A 17,695-nucleotide genomic window follows, 5' to 3' on the forward strand; every position below is an offset into this window, starting at 1 on the left:
TTACTTTTTCTGCTATTGAAAATATATGTTTTATATAAATGTTATGTAATGTACCCTATTTTATAATTTTATAGGTGTTACATAAAAATATTGCTCAGTCTGAATTCATTCAGCTCCTACTGCCTGTATGCATCTACTGTAGTATTTCAATAATGTTCAGAATGCATTTTAATCTTTCCTTTCTCCACTGCATTCTTTTCAAGGTCAAACTAGATTAATTTTTAAAGCCTTGACGTTGTAAAACACGGGAAACTGCTTTGGTATGGAACAAGGAATACCAAACCAGCCAAATAAAAAGTACAACATCTTGCATTACGTCTTCAGGTTTCAGGGGTTTTTTAACCTTTGGATATCTACTGTTGTATTAATAGTCTCTTGCGAGCTCTCTAGACTAAATAGTGTAGAGAGTCACCTTGCACGGAAAGTCATGGTGTTCACACTGCTCTAAAGCAGAGTATTTGCTGTTCTAGCGTATGCTTTTGATTCAAAGAGACTTTGAGTATAGTAATTGTAGAGACGGGCTGGCAGGCAGATTGCCAGGTTCTTACTGAAATAGGCCAAGCTAGCAGTAAAGAGCAAGAGAATCGAAGCCATGGTACAGCTGAGTATGTGCATTTGATATCTGTGTACATAATAGCTGTTTGTACTGCTGCAGCCTAGTGCTGAACACACACACATATACTCAACAGAGGGTAATGAGTGTTTATAATGCATATGATTTATTTTTGTGAAAAAGATTCATACATAATTGACTTTATGTCCACACTAAGGAATTTTGCATGTCTATCATTAAGGCCTTAGTCTTGACGCCTTTTAAAAATGTCACAGTTTAGCCTGACATAGCCCTACATTATCATTAGTGTATCTGAGTGCCATTAAAAGTATTTTGCGCTTTGTGCCATCATTTGACTCAATGAAACATGGTCCTCTACCATGCACACTCCATATCCACCCACTACAATCTCATAAAGACGACCATTCATACTCTGTTTTACTCTGGCAACAAATTCACCGGCACTCTAGCAGATCGTCTGTGGTTGCCAGTGGTAACCACTCTCAGCTAGAAGCAACAGTTGCTCTTCTCTGCTCCCTTTGAGAGAATAAAGAGTCAAGAGGTATTGGCATATTGCTGTCTTGTCACAAAATGGGCAAGCCTACAAGACAATTAACGACATAAAAAGCAATCATGGCATGATGGAAAAGGAGATAGGCTACTTGTGCCAGCACTGGGGAATACGCTGTTACATTGATCTCTACTTCTTATGGTAGTATTTTAGTAAAACATGCTTGGTATGCAATGCAATGATTTGCTTTCCTGTGTCCAGTCGAATGCAACGTTTTTAGTGTAATGTTTCCTCAGGCTTAGCTTGTGCCCAACTGATGGTTAAGTCTGAAGCTGCAAATATGTGTCATGTGAACAAATAACTGCAATAAAGTTTGCCATTTAGTTCTAATGAAAATGTTTTAATTTTCTTATAAATTATCGTTTTGTGTTATATGTTTTTAAATCTCTCCATGGCTTGGCACCAGAGTATCTGTATCTGGCTCCAAGGATCAACTGTATCTGACGGTTTCTCGATCGAGCTTGACGTGTAGAGGAGATAGAGCTTTTTCCGTGGCAGCTCCTAGACTATGGAATGAGCTTCCGCTGTCCTTAAAAAAATCGTTAAAAACGTATTTATTTTTCTGTTGTAAATTCTATGTATTTGGGGTGTATGTATTTGTTTTTTCTTTTTTGTTCATGTACAGCACTTTGGTGCCCATTGTTTATTTTGAAAGTGCTTTAGAAATAAAGTTGAGTAGAGTTGAGTTGAGTAATTTATGGGCTAATTTTCATTTTTGGGTGAACTAACTCTTTAAATGTTGCAATTTACGTTTGTGTGTAACTGGCTGTGACCATACAGCAGAGATCTTGCAGTATCCGTCTGTGGCCAGAGAGGGGCGTCAGTGGAGGGGTATAGGAGAAAGGGGCTGGCCGAGAACTGTCTTCAAACCAATGATCGATAGAAGCTCATGCGCTTTTACTGTGGGTTCGGTTCAGAGCGGAACACACTGACAGCATCAGCTCCTCTTTTCCTGTGCTTGCGTGCACACCGACAGTGAGTGTCAGTTGAGAAACCATCGTATTACAATAACATCTTTTAATTCGTTTCATTTGCTCGGAGGGGACGCGTTTCATCGCCGCAGACGCACGTTCCTCCTAAACCCGAGTCCACCTGTGTGTGTGTTTGTTAGTGACTGACTGGGAGAGATTTGTTCCTTTCCAGGAACGGGGCTGTGCAACTCCTCTTCATCACCTGACCGAGAGGAGAATCCGTCAACGTCATTTAAACAGGAATAACTGTTTCGATTTTTCCGCGGAGTGACTATGCGCGTCCTGTGCGGATTGTGAGAGAGAAAAGTCTCCCGTTTGCTTCTGATCTAAAGGGACAGACCAGGTAGTTCCACAAGGAAATACACGGGCTCGAGAGAAATCCCCGTCCGATTTTGAGTCCTTGAGAGACATAAGAAGGAGCATACACAATGCCACTTGCTCAACTGGCAGAACCATGGCCCAAAATGGAGCTGGTGCAGTTGGAGACGGAGGTGAGAGGTGGTGAAATCACAGAACTAAAATTAACAGATTTAATGGTTACTCAGGGTTACTCTATCCGTGGCAGAGGTCCACGTGTTTGTCATGGGGAGTTCATGAGAAAAAACGGCAATCATAAAGAAATGTGATACTTTAAAATAGTTGTAGATCACTAAACACGTGTGCAGGGTTCTGCAGGTATGGTTGGCTGTCTTTACTCGATGTTCTTTTGGAGCGCGAGCATGACGCGCCGCTTGAAGTAGCGCAGGTGAGATGTTTTGTAACACTGGAGGGTCATTCCACAGAAGGGTGTCCCACGTAACCATGTCTAAACAATGACTTTAACAATGAGAAGCTATCACTAATTTTTACTATAACTTATAATAGACATTTTCTTTTACACAAACAAAAATCCAGAAACTTTCTTCATTGTGGATACATGTTTTGGCTGGTCTCTAACCTTGTGTTTCCAACCAGATTATTTATCAGCAATGTTATCATCCAGACTCCTGTTATTAACAATTCAACTGAAAACATAAAGCACATGTGTCTTTTTAAAATAATTTTACCTTAATATTTTGTTAGATTTGTCAGTAATGGATTATTTTAAATACTCTACTCTGCTCCTATGAGTTTGCACAGTAGACCACAGCATATGTTTAGAAATTTCAACAATAATTCTCTTCTACTGACCATCTTACAGTGTCATGGCCTTGGGAACAAGGCTAGAAAGGAATAAATTAAATGCAAAACTGTCAACCTTGTTATTATATTAGTCATAGCTTTAAAGCATACATGCATTTTTTTTTTTTTTTTAATGTTTGAGGTTATATAATGAAACTCATTAATGTTTTATGACGTTTTTCAAAGTCGGAAAGAAAATTTCATAAAAATCTCCTTTTTAAATTTAAAAAGGCACCAGTTTTGTGAAATGACTCTAGTGGAAGAATATTGGTTTTCTTATGTTGTGCTCAGTGAACTAGCTGTTTTCCTGTGTTTCTTGCTGTGCATTTTGTCTTCTCCGGGGTACATGTGAAATGTCAAAAAAATCTAATAAATAATACAGAAGTCTAAGGTCATAAGAAACTCTGGGAAATAGTACTTTCTGAATTATTGTGCACTCTTGAATTTGTGTAGCCAGACTGTTTGTGGTGTGTGGTACAAAACTGCTGTTTTTTTAATGTTTTATTATTATTATTATTATTATTATTATTATTATTGCTTTAAAAACAGCATAACCATCTCAATAACAGCCACATGTTTGTAATACTTAACTGGTTTCTGTAGTATAAGATAAACTTGTCTCAAGTTTAGCATTCATACAGTGAGATGTTTTATTTTTTCTTCAAAAGGTTTACATTTCCTTTTGATGTGCAAATATATTTTCAGACATGCTGGTTTGAGGAATCATATCTTTTAATCACATGCACAGACCACAGTGCTTACAGCTCTGAGAGCTAAACTCCTGCTTTATTTCAGTGTTGTAGTACAGTAAACTTTCAGCCGTTAGCATTGCACAGCACTGGAATTTGCTCCAGCAACTTTGGCTGGAGGTCAAATTTAAAACTGCAGGGCAAGCTGAGACAATATGGCCTGTGATGTCCATGATTAATGAGAATGGAGGAAAGACGATTTAATTTCTTTTCTTGCTCTCAGACTAATGCTGATCTCTTTTGAGAATCGCTGCCTGAGACATGTTCAATTTTAAGCTTAAATTAACTTTTCTTTCTCCCTTGCCTTCTGGTCGCTCACCCCTTTAATGGGTTCACCAATCAGGCGACAGCAGGTTCGCTGCAGAAACATTTGCTGTACGTCTCAGTCCTTTGAGTGAAAATCTTCCTGGAGATAAGAAAGAGAGGCAGAACTGAGCAGAAATTAATCTAGATTTATAAATTTTGCAGAATAACTGTGCTGATTAGAATCTTGCCACAGCATTTCAGCAAGTACCACAAGACTGTAAAGTGCTTCCTAATGTAGTCTAGGCCAAGTAAGTACTATAGGAACAGGAAACAACTAGGTACAAACCGCCTGATTTGTATAAAAAATGTATTTCCTTCTTGCTCACTGGCAGTTTTTACATACTGCCAATGCTTAAATGTATAGTTCACCCAAAAATGGAAATTTGATGTTCATCTGCATACCCCCAGGGCATCCAAGATGTAGGTCACTTTTTCTTCAGTAGAACACAAATGACGATTTTTAACTCTAACCGTTTCAGTCTGTTAGTCGTATAATGCATGGCAATGGTAACAAAGTCTATGAGAGTAAAAAAAACATGCACAGACTAATCCAAATTAAACCCTGCGGCTCGTGACGATACATTGATGTCCTAAGACACGAAATGATCAGTTTGTGCAAGAAACCAAACAGTATTTATATCATTTTTTACCTCTAATACACTCCTATGTCCAACTGCCTTGAGCACATGCACGGCATCCGGTGTGTGAGGTGTGTACGCGCTCTGGTGTAGTTTACGCAAGCGCCGGAAGTGATCTCTCGCGCGTATACGTCACTCATTGTTTACACACACCAAATTCATACACAGACCAAAGCCATCGATTCGCTCAAGACAGATGCACATAGTGCTCTAAAGGCAGAAATACAAAATGTAATATTTAAAGATTTTGTTACCATTGCCATGCATTATACGACTGACAGACTGCAACGGTTGGAGTTAAAAATCATCATTTGAAGAAACAAAGTCACCTACATCTTGGATGCCCTGGGGGTAAGCAGATAAACATCAAATGTGCTGCCATAAAGTTCTGGAGGGAAAAATATAAAAAGTTTTCTTCAGTGTATGTATTTTCATGCACATTGTTACAGTTCAATTTTAGACATGTACAGTATTTAGCTATATTGCAGTTCTCATATAGTTACTGGTTGACTGGTTGGCAACTAGAACGCATTACTCTGAATCATTTACCCAGGCCTTTTGCTACAGATGTGTGAGTTAATTCTTTTTTGGTTTTATTCGGAGCACCTGCTGTTCACCTTTTTGTTGGCTGCCATGCTCTCTGGGGTTTAGCAGTGATTTGTGTTTGTAATCATACATACTGCACAAAGATGATTGGTATCACTGTTTCAAAAGCCTGTAGTTACATGGAACCTGGAGCTTGTTCAACAAGGGCTTTCAACTCTTTGGAGACTAGATGTTGGAAAACAAAGGAGAGCATTTAAGGCTGTATTCTTCTATTAAAGGACAGGCATTCTGTGAGCTCTCGGAGTCACAAGTTCTGTTCTTGCTCCATCACCGGAAATGTATTCCTGTGAACCCGGGAGCTTCCCAGATTTGCTGGAAGTGTGTTGACGGTATATCATAGCGTATGAGGCCCGGTCTGTTCCACAGGGAGGGGTTATGTTTCACTCGGAAGAGCCAGTTTGACTGTGTCCTACAAGTCAAGCTGTGAGCTTTGAACTGAGATGGAGCCAAAAAAAAAAAAGAATTCAGACATTAGTTTTGGTGGATTCATGTACATTGATCAGATGTTCTCTGCTCTAGATGCTTTCAGTTTCCTTCATGAGTTCTAAAAGAATATTTTAAAACAATATTAATCTAATTCAGTCCAATTTCTCCCACTTGCTTTCTTGTTTTTGCATTTCCTCCATAAATACCACACACACAATGTCACATGCTTCCAGCATATGTTCCTTGGGAATATCAGATTTTTAAACTGCATGTTTCCGGTCTCAGCTGTCGGTGCGTGCAGCGGTTTGAAACGTGAGAAGGCATAGCAGCGCATGATGGCCGAGAATATGGAGATGATGTGATCCGGAAATCTGAACTAAAAGCTGAATTTCTTCCTGTCATCTCTTTTTAAATCCCTGCCACCTGTGAACACCAGTAAGAGTCTCACTCTTTGAAAGTATTAAACATTTATCTTTAATTCATCACAGAGTTTTAATGATTCGATTCATCTGTGATTTCTTTGTCTTCCTTTCTTCATCTCTCTGTCTAACTTTTCTTCTTCCACATCACTCCTGCTATCTGTTTCCTTTCTTTTAACCAGGGCTCAAAAATTCTGTCAGACCTTCATCTTTGTCACATTCATACTCGTTCAGTCTTGTGTAACTGCTTACCATGCAGCCTCACACGCTTGTCAGGTTTGACATTGAAATAGACACAAATGTTTTATGTGCATGTCAAATGCCTGAATCATCAGCAAGCTGACATTTCTGACTTATACTGTTTTTTTATTTATTGAGATGTTTATTTATTTACTTTCATTTGTTCCTTCATTCCTTTATTCATTCCTTTAATTTTATTATATACACATACAGTGGTGGCCAAAATTATTACAACACTTTTTTTGTTGTTTCAAAGCGAACTGTGAACATCAGCTATCTGTAAAGAAACTAAGGAAATATGAGCTGTGCTTCATTAACACTGCACTCGTTCAACGCAAAATTGTAAATTCTTACAATTAATGGCAAAATGAATGTTTGGAAATGTAAACTGATATTTGCTACTGACACATTTGGCTTTCTTTTACATTGCCCTACATTGCTCCTTTCCTCTCTCTCTTCTGATATCATTGGTGTGTCTCAATCAACAGCATCACCTGATCTGCAGGTTAAAGGTGAGATTACATAATGGCCTAGTTGCATGCTCCTACCGCTCTAAGGAACAGTATGACCTATTCGGGACTTCAGAAGCATCTAGAAACTCAACTCCCACTTTATCTGTCAGTCAGTTGCATTATGAGGACGTGAGTCACACGTAGGGAGAGGTCTGACTTTTGATATTGGTTTCTTCAGGGCTTGAAAAAATGAGTTTCTTCTCTTCACCTATAGTCCATATGAGTTTTTCTCAGTCTAAGGGAGCTGCAGAGTTGATGTTTGACTGGACTAATATTACATCATACAAAAAATCCAGCATTTTTGAGCAAATACGGAAAGTATGTACCTTCTTCAAGGTTTTTTTTTTCGTTAAAATATAGCGGTTATATTAAAAATATTCTATATCCAAATAAAGCCAAACACTTACTGAAAGAGAAAAAAAATGACTGTAAAACACAATAGGTTTTCTTAAATTCTCAGTTTTACTTAAGGAATCAGATTTTCATTGGACATAAGTGGTGACCCAATTCAGCACCAAAATAGTTTATCATACAAAGGTCAAAAGAAAAATGTCTTTACAATCAAACATTGAAATCCATTAATAGCATCATGAGCCATTAACATGACATAGTCTGAATAGGGAAATTGGCATTTCAAAAGTTCTCTTGAAATTTGATGGTTTCATGCTTATGAAAGCCATTAATTCAATCCACAAAACACATTGTGGTCATCACAAACCAGATTTAGCATCGTAAAGGAGTTTTTATTTAATTTATTTTGTTTTGTTCATGCTTTATGGACACAAAATGTCCATGTTAGCATCAGTCTGATTTGACAAGCTTCTTCTTTTTTACCTCAACCTTCCTTTCCCTTTCCTCTTAAAAGATAAGTCTGTGTATTTTGCTATGTGTTTTATTATTTGCACTTGTTTTGTTTTGTAGCAACCCTATTCTTTTTCATGCACTTGTTTCATTAATGGCCAAGTCACTTAAAATACAAGCCTTTTAATTCCATTCACTTCTCTTTTTTCCCTCTCTCTCACGCACACACTTCATCTCACCTCTCTGAGGAACTCTTTGGTCCCAATTTCTTGCATGCTATTTCTGTAACAGGGTCACATTATGAGAGATTTGTTAATTTTTTTGCAGACAACTCTTTTAGTGTCAGGAAAAGAGTTTCAGGGTCACATGTGACCAGTAGCCATAATGTTGTGTTTTTGCTTTAATTTGTTCATGCATTTTATGTACTTTGTGTGTGTGTTTTCTTCATTATGTTAATAATAGTTTGAGTTTGTCTTTCTAGAAAGCCAGAAGTTGTGCTGAAGTATCAGTTCTATTCTGTTTGTCCTTTTAACTTCCTGAAAACACACACATACTTTAGACATGTACACATGCTATTTTATGTTTCTGTTTTTTTTAAATACCATCAATTTGTTTTATTTTTGTAAATGTCTCTGACCTATCACAAAATGTAGATAACAAAAATCTGTTTAATTAGAAACCCTACAAAACACAATATATCATGTTGTACATCTTATGTAAAGATTTCAATAACCTGGATTCATTAAAGTGTTGAATGCGTTAAACGAGTGCAGTGTTAATTAAGCACAGCTCATATTTCCTTATCAGTTTCTTTACAGATAGCTGATGTTCACAGCTCACTTTGACACAGTCTGTTAATGATTTATGTAAGCGCATATCAATTCTAGTGTAATTCAGCTTATATTTTAAAGCGTGTGTCTGAAGTCTGCCGTAAAACATGTCGTAAAAATAATGTGTTTTTTTCCATTGTTTGGTAAATAGTCTCACTCCAAACTTATGGCATTGTTCGCAAAGCTCAAATATACTGCCACATTTTTTAAAGCTGTTTTTGATGAGAAAACCTTATAAATGGTTTAGATAAGTTGTAGATATGTTTTATTAAACATGTTTTATTTAATATAATTTACTTATTTAGCTAAAACCATGGTCCTTGGTGATTCTTAAAATGCAAATCCATGTCTACCTTCATTTTGAGAGTCAAAAAAACATATACAGGCAATGAGGCAACACAAAATTAATACTCATGACTCTTGATAATATATTGAGGTCTTATGACGCAAAGTTATTTGTAGCCATTTATGCCCTTTTTTGTTTGTTTGTGTTGGTCTTTCAAGTTACCAAGGAAACTTCTGTATAAGAGCTCTTGTGCTTATTATCGTCAAAAGTGACATTGACGGTAAACCAGAGCTTTTCTAAGTCGAGTTTTCAGAGCAATTTCAACTTCCAGAGCACTTGAGTGAATCGATCTGAAGTCAGCATAAATGAATGAAGCTCTGACTTCGCATGTGAGGAATCCTTGATCTTTGTCTGTTTTACATTTTTCTCTGAGCAGCCAGAAGTGTTTTCTTCCTTCCTCCTATTCTTTTTATTTTTGTCTCTTTCATTTCGTTCTCTTCTCGCTCAAGGTTCTGTATTGAATGAAATTGAAAGCGATAGCCTGTGCAGGATGGGATTCTTGTGTTTTTCTGCCGGGTCATGAGAGAATTCACTGTTAGAACTGCAGAAATCAGTCGGTTGTGCTGGTAATCTACAAATTCAGAAAATGAATAAATAAACCGTACACACATTCTCTCTTTGTCTTTACATGTTTAATTGTTTGTGAGGAAGAAATTGTTTGTGGAATTCTGATAAACTGTCTGTCATACAGATAGATGCTTCTCCTTTTTTTTTTTTTTTTTTTTTTTAATTCGTTTATTCCAGGCAATGGCACAAAAAGTACAAGGTAGACAAATATAGTTAAAGAAAAAGAAGAAAAAAAAAACAGAATATACAGTATACAATATTCAAATATGACGATCTTCTCCTAATGGAAAAATTAAGGGGAAATAGCATGAGGAAGTTCTGTCTACATGTTTTTATAGAATTTACATGTATTTTACATGTATTTTGATTCTGGGTGGTTGTGGTTTGCTCTCATCTGAAGAGTTTTTAAGTTACTAAATGTTGGCCGCCCATCATCAGATACAATTCCCATATGCAGACATCAGATACTGTTCCTAAATGCAGACATTTTATTTTTAGCTCTCTGTAAGGCTTTTTACACTTAAACCTCTGATTAAAGTCTCTTTTAGCTAAATGTGTGCAGATCAAACAATGCAGTGCTAGATTTTTACTAGAAGTTGTTTGCAACAGTCAACCAATAATATCTCAGAAAATATGAATGCACTTTGTAAAGTCACTTTGTCTTTACTTTCAGATTTATGTTTTTAGTTTCTGAAAAATCTTGAACCAAAATAACTTTTATATATTTCAGACTATTTAAGATAATCAAAACTTGCACAGGTGAACAAGAAACCAGTATTCTGCAATGTTCCTTAAAAAAAAAAAAAAGAAGATTTTATGGTGACTTTAACACGGGGTTTAAAGTGTACAGTTTAAAGTATGATTAAACCCTAATTAAATACTAACCTAGTAGTAGTCCAATCTAAACAACGAATAACCTAGTAAAAGAACAGTATAAACAATGAATAATTGCAAATGTCTTTTGTTAGTGCCGTGCAGTGAAATCTGTTTTAGAATTACATTTGAAGACCCAGCTTGTTGGCAGAACAGATGTTCAAGCACATTCACAGAAAGAAAGTGTGTATGTGAGTGTATAAGGAGCAAAGCCTGTTGAAATGCCCCGGGAGCTGTTGATTATGTCATCTAAGCATAACACACTTTTATCATTTTGACACCACAGCTGTGAGCCTTCAAGTACATGCATGCACACATGCTGTGGCAGTTCTCATGATAATAAGCCAGAGGATCCAGCTGTAAACATGCCTGAACTGTGTGTACTTTATGTACACTATTTTGAAGGCTAAGCGATTGCAATTATTTTGCATACAAGTAAATAGAGTTTTCAAATTAATGAGTTAAACTTGATTTTGAAGAAAAATGAACCTGTTGAAAACAATTCCCATGTGGCACCTCGTGAAGTGAATCTCATGAATCTCTTTCTGCTTCTCTTTCAGAATGGGCAGAGCACCACTGAGGATGGGGTCACTTCAGCTGTTAAGGTAGGACCCAGCTGACCACACTTGCAAACACACTTCAAGATGTTCGGGAGAGTTATAACACATTACTTTAAAACAAAAACAAAAAAAATCTAGAAAAACTTATAATTTCCAGCAAATATGCTGCTTTCACAACATGTTACTCTTGTTTATCCATCTTTCTGAATTCATGGGTAATTTGCAGGACATATTTTTATTTTTCTGTTAGTCGTGCGCTCCATTCTAACAATTTCTTGCAATCTCTGTTCCCACTTTATTTTGGTGATATATTTAAATCATCACAGATTGCAAACATAAAAATGTTTGTAGGTAGAAAAATGCATCAGACATTCATTAAGGCCTGATAGGACAAATGGTCAGCTAGCTCAGCTGCCCCAACTTTCTCACACTGGCCATGGGGACATTCTTGATGTTGAGCCATGAATTTGAGTTCTACAGTACTGCTCCTTTAGATTTGATTTGTGATCTCATGTTTGAGCCAATATTGTGTGCCGTGTCTAAGAGATCTTAGAGTCGCTTCTGTCTCACAGGAGTGTCTGGGGTATATTGGCAGCTTTCTGAAACAATCAATGGAACAAGTGCTAAGAAGAATTCAGTCTAGAGTTCTGGCTCAGAGACTCTGAGGCCTCTTTGTGTGTCAAAAGGGGTCGGATTACTCATAGCCTCTCTGTTCCAGGATTCATCTTGACTTTTTGCAGCCTGTCTATCTAACTGTGTGGGGAAAGCCTCTCTCTCCCTCATTTATCCCTGCATTTGTTGTGTTTTTATGTGTAATATGAGCCTGAAGTGATGGACAGAGAGACAGCCTGTCTCCTCCTACAGCATGCGCTTTCCTCCGTCTTTCTGAACAGTGAGCTCGCCTCAAAACTCTAGTGCAGCTCAGTCAAGGTCCTGTAATGCTTTAGACCCCAAAGACTGCAGCCAGATATTTTTGGGCTATTAATTTAGTCCGTCCAAAGACAAAATGACCTCACTTGAGCAACAGTTTAATGAGTCTTTGTTATAATAGAATGATTAGATATTATGCAAATATTATTATGTTTATTATGCATAGCATTTAATTAGTGAAGACTATAGCCAATCAACTGTTGACTAATTATTGGTCATGTGAATAAGCTGCATTTGGTTGAATATGACACTGCATTACATACAGTGGTTGTATTTCCTGATGTTTCTTGACCTTAATTGCATAAATAGTAATTTATGTTTGTTGGATTTTCATGGTTTAAATTTTAAGCCTGTTTTAGGACCATTAAGATTTTGTACATTGTGACATTTACATGTTATCTTCATGTCTCTAAATTCTTGTTACAGTGTGTCCAGACATTGCTTTTGAATATTTTATAACTATTATTCTCAGTGGTGATTGCCATTACTATAAAACATTGATTTAATACTTAAAAAAAAAGAACCAGTTAAATATTCAAAAGGAAAGGATAGTTCATATTTGTCATGAAACAGTAATTTTAAATATTTCATAGCAAATGATTATTATTATTTTTTTTTTTACTTGGGCGTGGGTCAGATAATGATTTTCTTTCAAAATTCCAGATTTCTATAAATCGGATTTTTTTTACATTACATTAATGAAAATGACATTTTTGGGGGTATCTGTGTAAATAATGTCACAGTTAAATCTCAAAAAGGTCCTAAAAGTAGGTTATTTAGGTATGACATTTGGTCTGGACATTTTTTGTGAGAATTAACGCAGCATATAGCAGCAGATAGCAGTAGACACACTGATAACAGGCTGAGCCCATGATTCATGAGTCCATTACTGTTGGCCAATTCACCAGCTCCCGATCTGTCACTGGCTCCCTTGATACATGCTGATTGGTTGTTGCTTATTGGGAACACTTAACATAAATCACACAAGTTTTTATTTCATTGTACGTCAGCAAAGGGTCGTTGGTGAGGGTCATTTAACTGGTGATGAACTTAGATGTGATCTATGGTCATCATAAATAAAGCGAAGTCAATCTGTTTGAAAGGACAGGGCCAGCAAGACAGTCCAGCTATTGGATCTGAGATAAAACGCAAGCAAAATCAGACATTATGGCCGATTTACTGTGAACAATTCAAAAGCCCTCAGCTCATATCACTTGTCCCTCTTCTCTTATTTTGAACTGGGACGTGTGGATAAATAGATGGATGTCTTTTGTCTCTTCATGCAGCTATTTTGAAGCATCCTTTTCTTCATTATATGGGAACATCATGTCTAGGTGTAATAAAATGGCTTGTGAGTGGGAACAAGTGTTGAAGGGTAGGATGGATGAGATCAATTATGAAAAAAGAACAGGAACAGCTAATGATGTGAAGCCTGTTGCCCTTTATTTCACTCTTATTCAGTGTTTTTTTTTCTCCCCAGTGTGTTGATATTATCTGCCCTTGTTAAAGCTTAGGTGTGTATATTTCAGTGTTAAAATACTTTCCTCTCCCAGTTTAAAATGCCATGTAGATGTACAGTATATCAAACAATGAAAAGTATAAACACTTGCTCTGTATGAACATACCGTCCAGCCTGGCACAGCAACAGCGGCTCAACCAATGGCATGTGTTTGGGGGGCGGGGCTATCTGGAGTGTTGTGTAAACCTGTTAAAAAACATAATTATTCAGGGATAGTAGTGTTGTAGCATTAAAGCTACATTCAGTTCACACTCGAAAAGTGGTTTAATAATTGTAATGAGTAATAAATTTGTTCAGATTGAGTTTTTCAAAGATGCCCATCTTGATGTAGATCTAAAGCCCTTTTTTGCTTGTCTTCAGCTGTAGGACCCAAGCTTCAGGATCGATATTGTGGATGAACGTTGCTAATAATACCTCCGTTCTCCTCCATCCTCCCCAGCGAGAGCAAGCAGGAATAAATAACTGCTTGTCCAGGAATCTCTGTCAGACTGGGTCTTTAGTTGAGCGGAATCAAGCATGACATGTCAGAGCCACAAGCGACAGTCTTGGGTGATAAGAACAGAGAATTTAATGAGACCTTATCACTTTTATCTCACTTCCTTGCTTTTTTAGCTTCTCATCAGCTCTGGCTTCCTCTGTCTTTAACCCTCCCAATTTTTTGTTCATGTATTTCTACAGTATTAAATATTAAAGATGCACTGAGTCATTTTTTTTCATAATATATTACTATACACTGTTCTGTTATGTACTATTCCATTCCTTATATTAAAACGTTTTTTTTTTTTTTTTTTTTTTTTTTTTTTTTTTTAATGAGGGAAACATTACTTGAGTGAACCTGTAACTTTGCTCTCTGGAATTGTTTTGCAGAGGAATTTTTTTTTAAATAATTTGTCTTAAAGTATTTAAAATTATTTACAGCAGAGATGCATGTGTGTTTATTTATTTATTATAATTTTTAATTTAAATTATTTTAATTTAAATTATTTTAATTATTAGTTAAAAAAAAATTATTAGTTGGCTCTAGTTAATTTCTGACCCTGATTTGCCATTTTAGTGAAACCTAAGATATGAAAGACAGATTGCCTTTCCAGTGTCTTCTGAACCAAATGCACATAGACCTCGAAACCTTGCATCACTTTCCAGTGTGAGCTTTGGCACAAATTGGCTGTGGTGACTGTCAGATCCCGTCTTCACATAAGGTGAGCCTTATCTGCCCCAAGGGTTTTTGTGGCAAGTTAGGCAGTATCATGCTATTCTTAGTCTTGCTGAACTTGTATTGCAATAGTTTTATGAGTTCCATGGTAAATTTTTACTTTAGTGAAAGCAATTCTATTATACAAAAGTTATTTTAAACACAGTTTGACTTCACTTTACAATTATTCGAACAGACTGAAAAGCCTTCCCCTAAAGAAAAAAATATACCTGATCTGAGAATATAGTTTGAAAATAAATAAATAAATAATTTGTATTAAAGATCAGATTTAATTGATTCAGACTGACAGAAAAAAATGTGTATGTAAACAAGGATGAGTCAATTAATTAAGGCTTTTGCTTCATAATTCTCTTGAGCACATGCTGTACATATTGGCTCCATTAAATCTAGTCATCTTCTCCCATTAGCTTGATAGTGGACAATTAATGGCAATTACTGTGACCATTATATAGTGTACTGTACAAGTGTTCTCATTTGAACAGAACATGTGTATATAGTATTTTACAGTCAGCCAATCTGAAGAATCTTTAACTCATTTCTTGTAATTAGTAAATATTTTCCATGGCTTATGGTGTCTAGTCAAAACATGCTCCAGCTCTTGTGATCATTTTGATTAAGGGTGGTTCCTCATGCTTGGATTAAGTTCATCATGTTCTCCCCTGCTTTTTCTCTTTTCCCGGCCAAAATAATCAGGCTGATAGCACAAAATATCTGCCATGCCCTCCAAAACCTGACAACATTATGATTTGTTTAGTTTTTTTCCTGGTAAACATTATCTTATCAGAAGGCTATTCGTTTTACGAGGTGCAGTGTACCTAATTTTTCTGTTTTCGTCTTCGCTGCTCCAGTGATGAAAGACAGACCTCAGTTATCACTCAGGTTTTGAACATTTCTGCTAGTGACTTTTGCCAATTTAAGGAGTCATTTCCAAAGCTGCCGTAGAGACTGGAACAGAATCAAAGGCTCATGTGAAAATTGAAAGCGAGAAATTGGTCCTGTATGAGACTCTAGAAAGCAGCAGAAGTACTAAACTACGAGTCAGTTCCTTCTGATGGATGTATTAAGCTTCTCATCTGGCCTTGTGGTAGCGTTCAGTCCTCTTGGCTGCTCTTTCTGTCAATGTATTTGCTGAAGTTTGTTTTAAAAATTCCAAGCTGTTCTGTCTTCTGTTCTGTTCCTCAGTTTCTAAGAGCGGGAACACCCTTCTGGGAGTTTTCAGTCATTTGTTTTGTCTATAAAGTGCTGTCAGAACTGCTGCTCATTTCTAGAGAGGCAAGCGAAAAAGAAACAAATATTAACACAGATGTTGTTTGACGCATAAAATCAGGAACTGTGGAGGGGAAGTTCATCCAAATTAAGGTTTTGAAAAAAATGTTTCAGAACATGAAGATCTGCCGAACCTTTCCATTATGTTCTTCAAAAAATGCTGTTTTGAAGTGATTCAGGAATTAATGCGCAGAACAGGTCACTCGTTGTCTTTGTTTATAATTTGATTTAAAGTAATGCAACTTTTAGATCTATTCTTTGCTGGAGTCCCTTGACATAGTCCTGGTTTGCTTCCTCCATAATTGATGTTTACATGACGTGTTGTCCTGTTTGTTAGAAAATGTTAAATTGATGAATGTTGCCCCTGTTGTGTGTTTGCTGTGTGCCGCTTTGCTGACTATATTGACCTTGTTGTCATGGTGTTTCATAATCGGCATGGCAACAGCATGAGATATCGATGCATTAAAAAGTGATGGAGAGAGAAGCATTGCGGCTCATTGTCAGTTGTCAGAGTTGGAATAAAAGGTTTTTAATGAACGCATATTCATAAATACTGACTATTTGCACTAATGAGAGCGAATGGAGTCTTGCCATTTAAAATTGCTTGTGTGTATGTGTTAACGTGAGAGAATCTCTCTGCTGATATAAATATGCTCAATGTGGACAATGATATAAACAACCACAGTATAATAATTTTCAAACTTTACAATATGTTTGCCAGCAAAGCAGCCTCCATGAAGTGAAATCGTTTGTCTAGCAAAATATGGCTGTGGACACAGACTTGTTTGTGTTTGTTGAAACTATATGTGGTCCCTCTAGTCTAGATGTCTTGTTTTTTGTTTTTTTTGCCGAACCTTGCCTGACCTGAGTTTAAACACTGTGTGCCTCTATGAAGACTCTTTAATATTTGATAAAAGCACTTACGCTTATACAGCAGAAGAGACTTTTGGCTCTTAATTACACACGACTAACTACGCTCCTTCACCTACACACACACACACACAGTGTATGCAGGTCTTTAGTCAATGTCAATAAATCAGTTCTTGATTTGTCCATGTTTATGTGAGTGTACACTACTGTCCAAAAGATTGGGTTTGGAAAGATATTTCTGTATTTTTGAAAGAATTCTCTAATGCTCACCAAGGCTGCATTTATGTTATCAAAATTCTGTATTAAAATGATAGTTAAATATTCTTATATTTTAATACAATTTTTCTATTTTAATTCATCGTTTATTACTGTTATGGAAAAGTAGAATTTTAATGGTCTTGAGTGTCACATGATCCTTCAGAAATCATTCTAATATGCTGATTTGCTGATTTTCAACATTTCTACATGTTGAAAACAGTTGTGTTGCTTTATATATTTGTGAAAACCTTTTTTTCAGGATTAATTTTAATCTTTGATAAAAAAGGACAGCATTTACTTAAAAAAGAAAACATTGTTAACATTATTTATTTATCTTCTATTACTTTTGATTAATTTAATGCAACATTGCAAAATTATTGATTTCTTTAAAAAAAAAAAAGGACTAATCCTAAACTTTTGAGCAGCACTATTTTACCTTTTTATAATATATAAAAGGTAAATATTTTTTGCAGTCAGTAAATACTTTTGTTGTATGGAATAATGTCCTTT

General features: G+C 36.3%; 1 protein-coding gene across 2 annotated transcripts in view; it reads left to right on the top strand.

The window, feature by feature from the left end:
• Nucleotides 1-1,985: 1,985 nt before the first annotated feature.
• Nucleotides 1,986-17,695, top strand: part of LOC109108101 (ribosomal protein S6 kinase 2 alpha) — a 51,608-nt gene continuing 35,898 nt past the window's right edge. Inside the window, exons 1-2 of one of the 2 annotated variants that reach the window (XM_042742393.1) lie at nucleotides 1,986-2,586; nucleotides 11,130-11,174. In XM_042742393.1, the coding sequence (XP_042598327.1) occupies nucleotides 2,524-2,586; nucleotides 11,130-11,174 (108 nt within the window). In that variant the 5' untranslated portion in view covers nucleotides 1,986-2,523. The remainder of the gene's footprint in view (nucleotides 2,587-11,129; nucleotides 11,175-17,695) is intronic. The other variant, XM_042742394.1, reaches the window with a different exon arrangement.

This window comes from Cyprinus carpio, chromosome B17 (assembly GCF_018340385.1).
Source record: "Cyprinus carpio isolate SPL01 chromosome B17, ASM1834038v1, whole genome shotgun sequence".
Classification (NCBI taxonomy): Eukaryota; Metazoa; Chordata; class Actinopteri; order Cypriniformes; family Cyprinidae; genus Cyprinus; species Cyprinus carpio.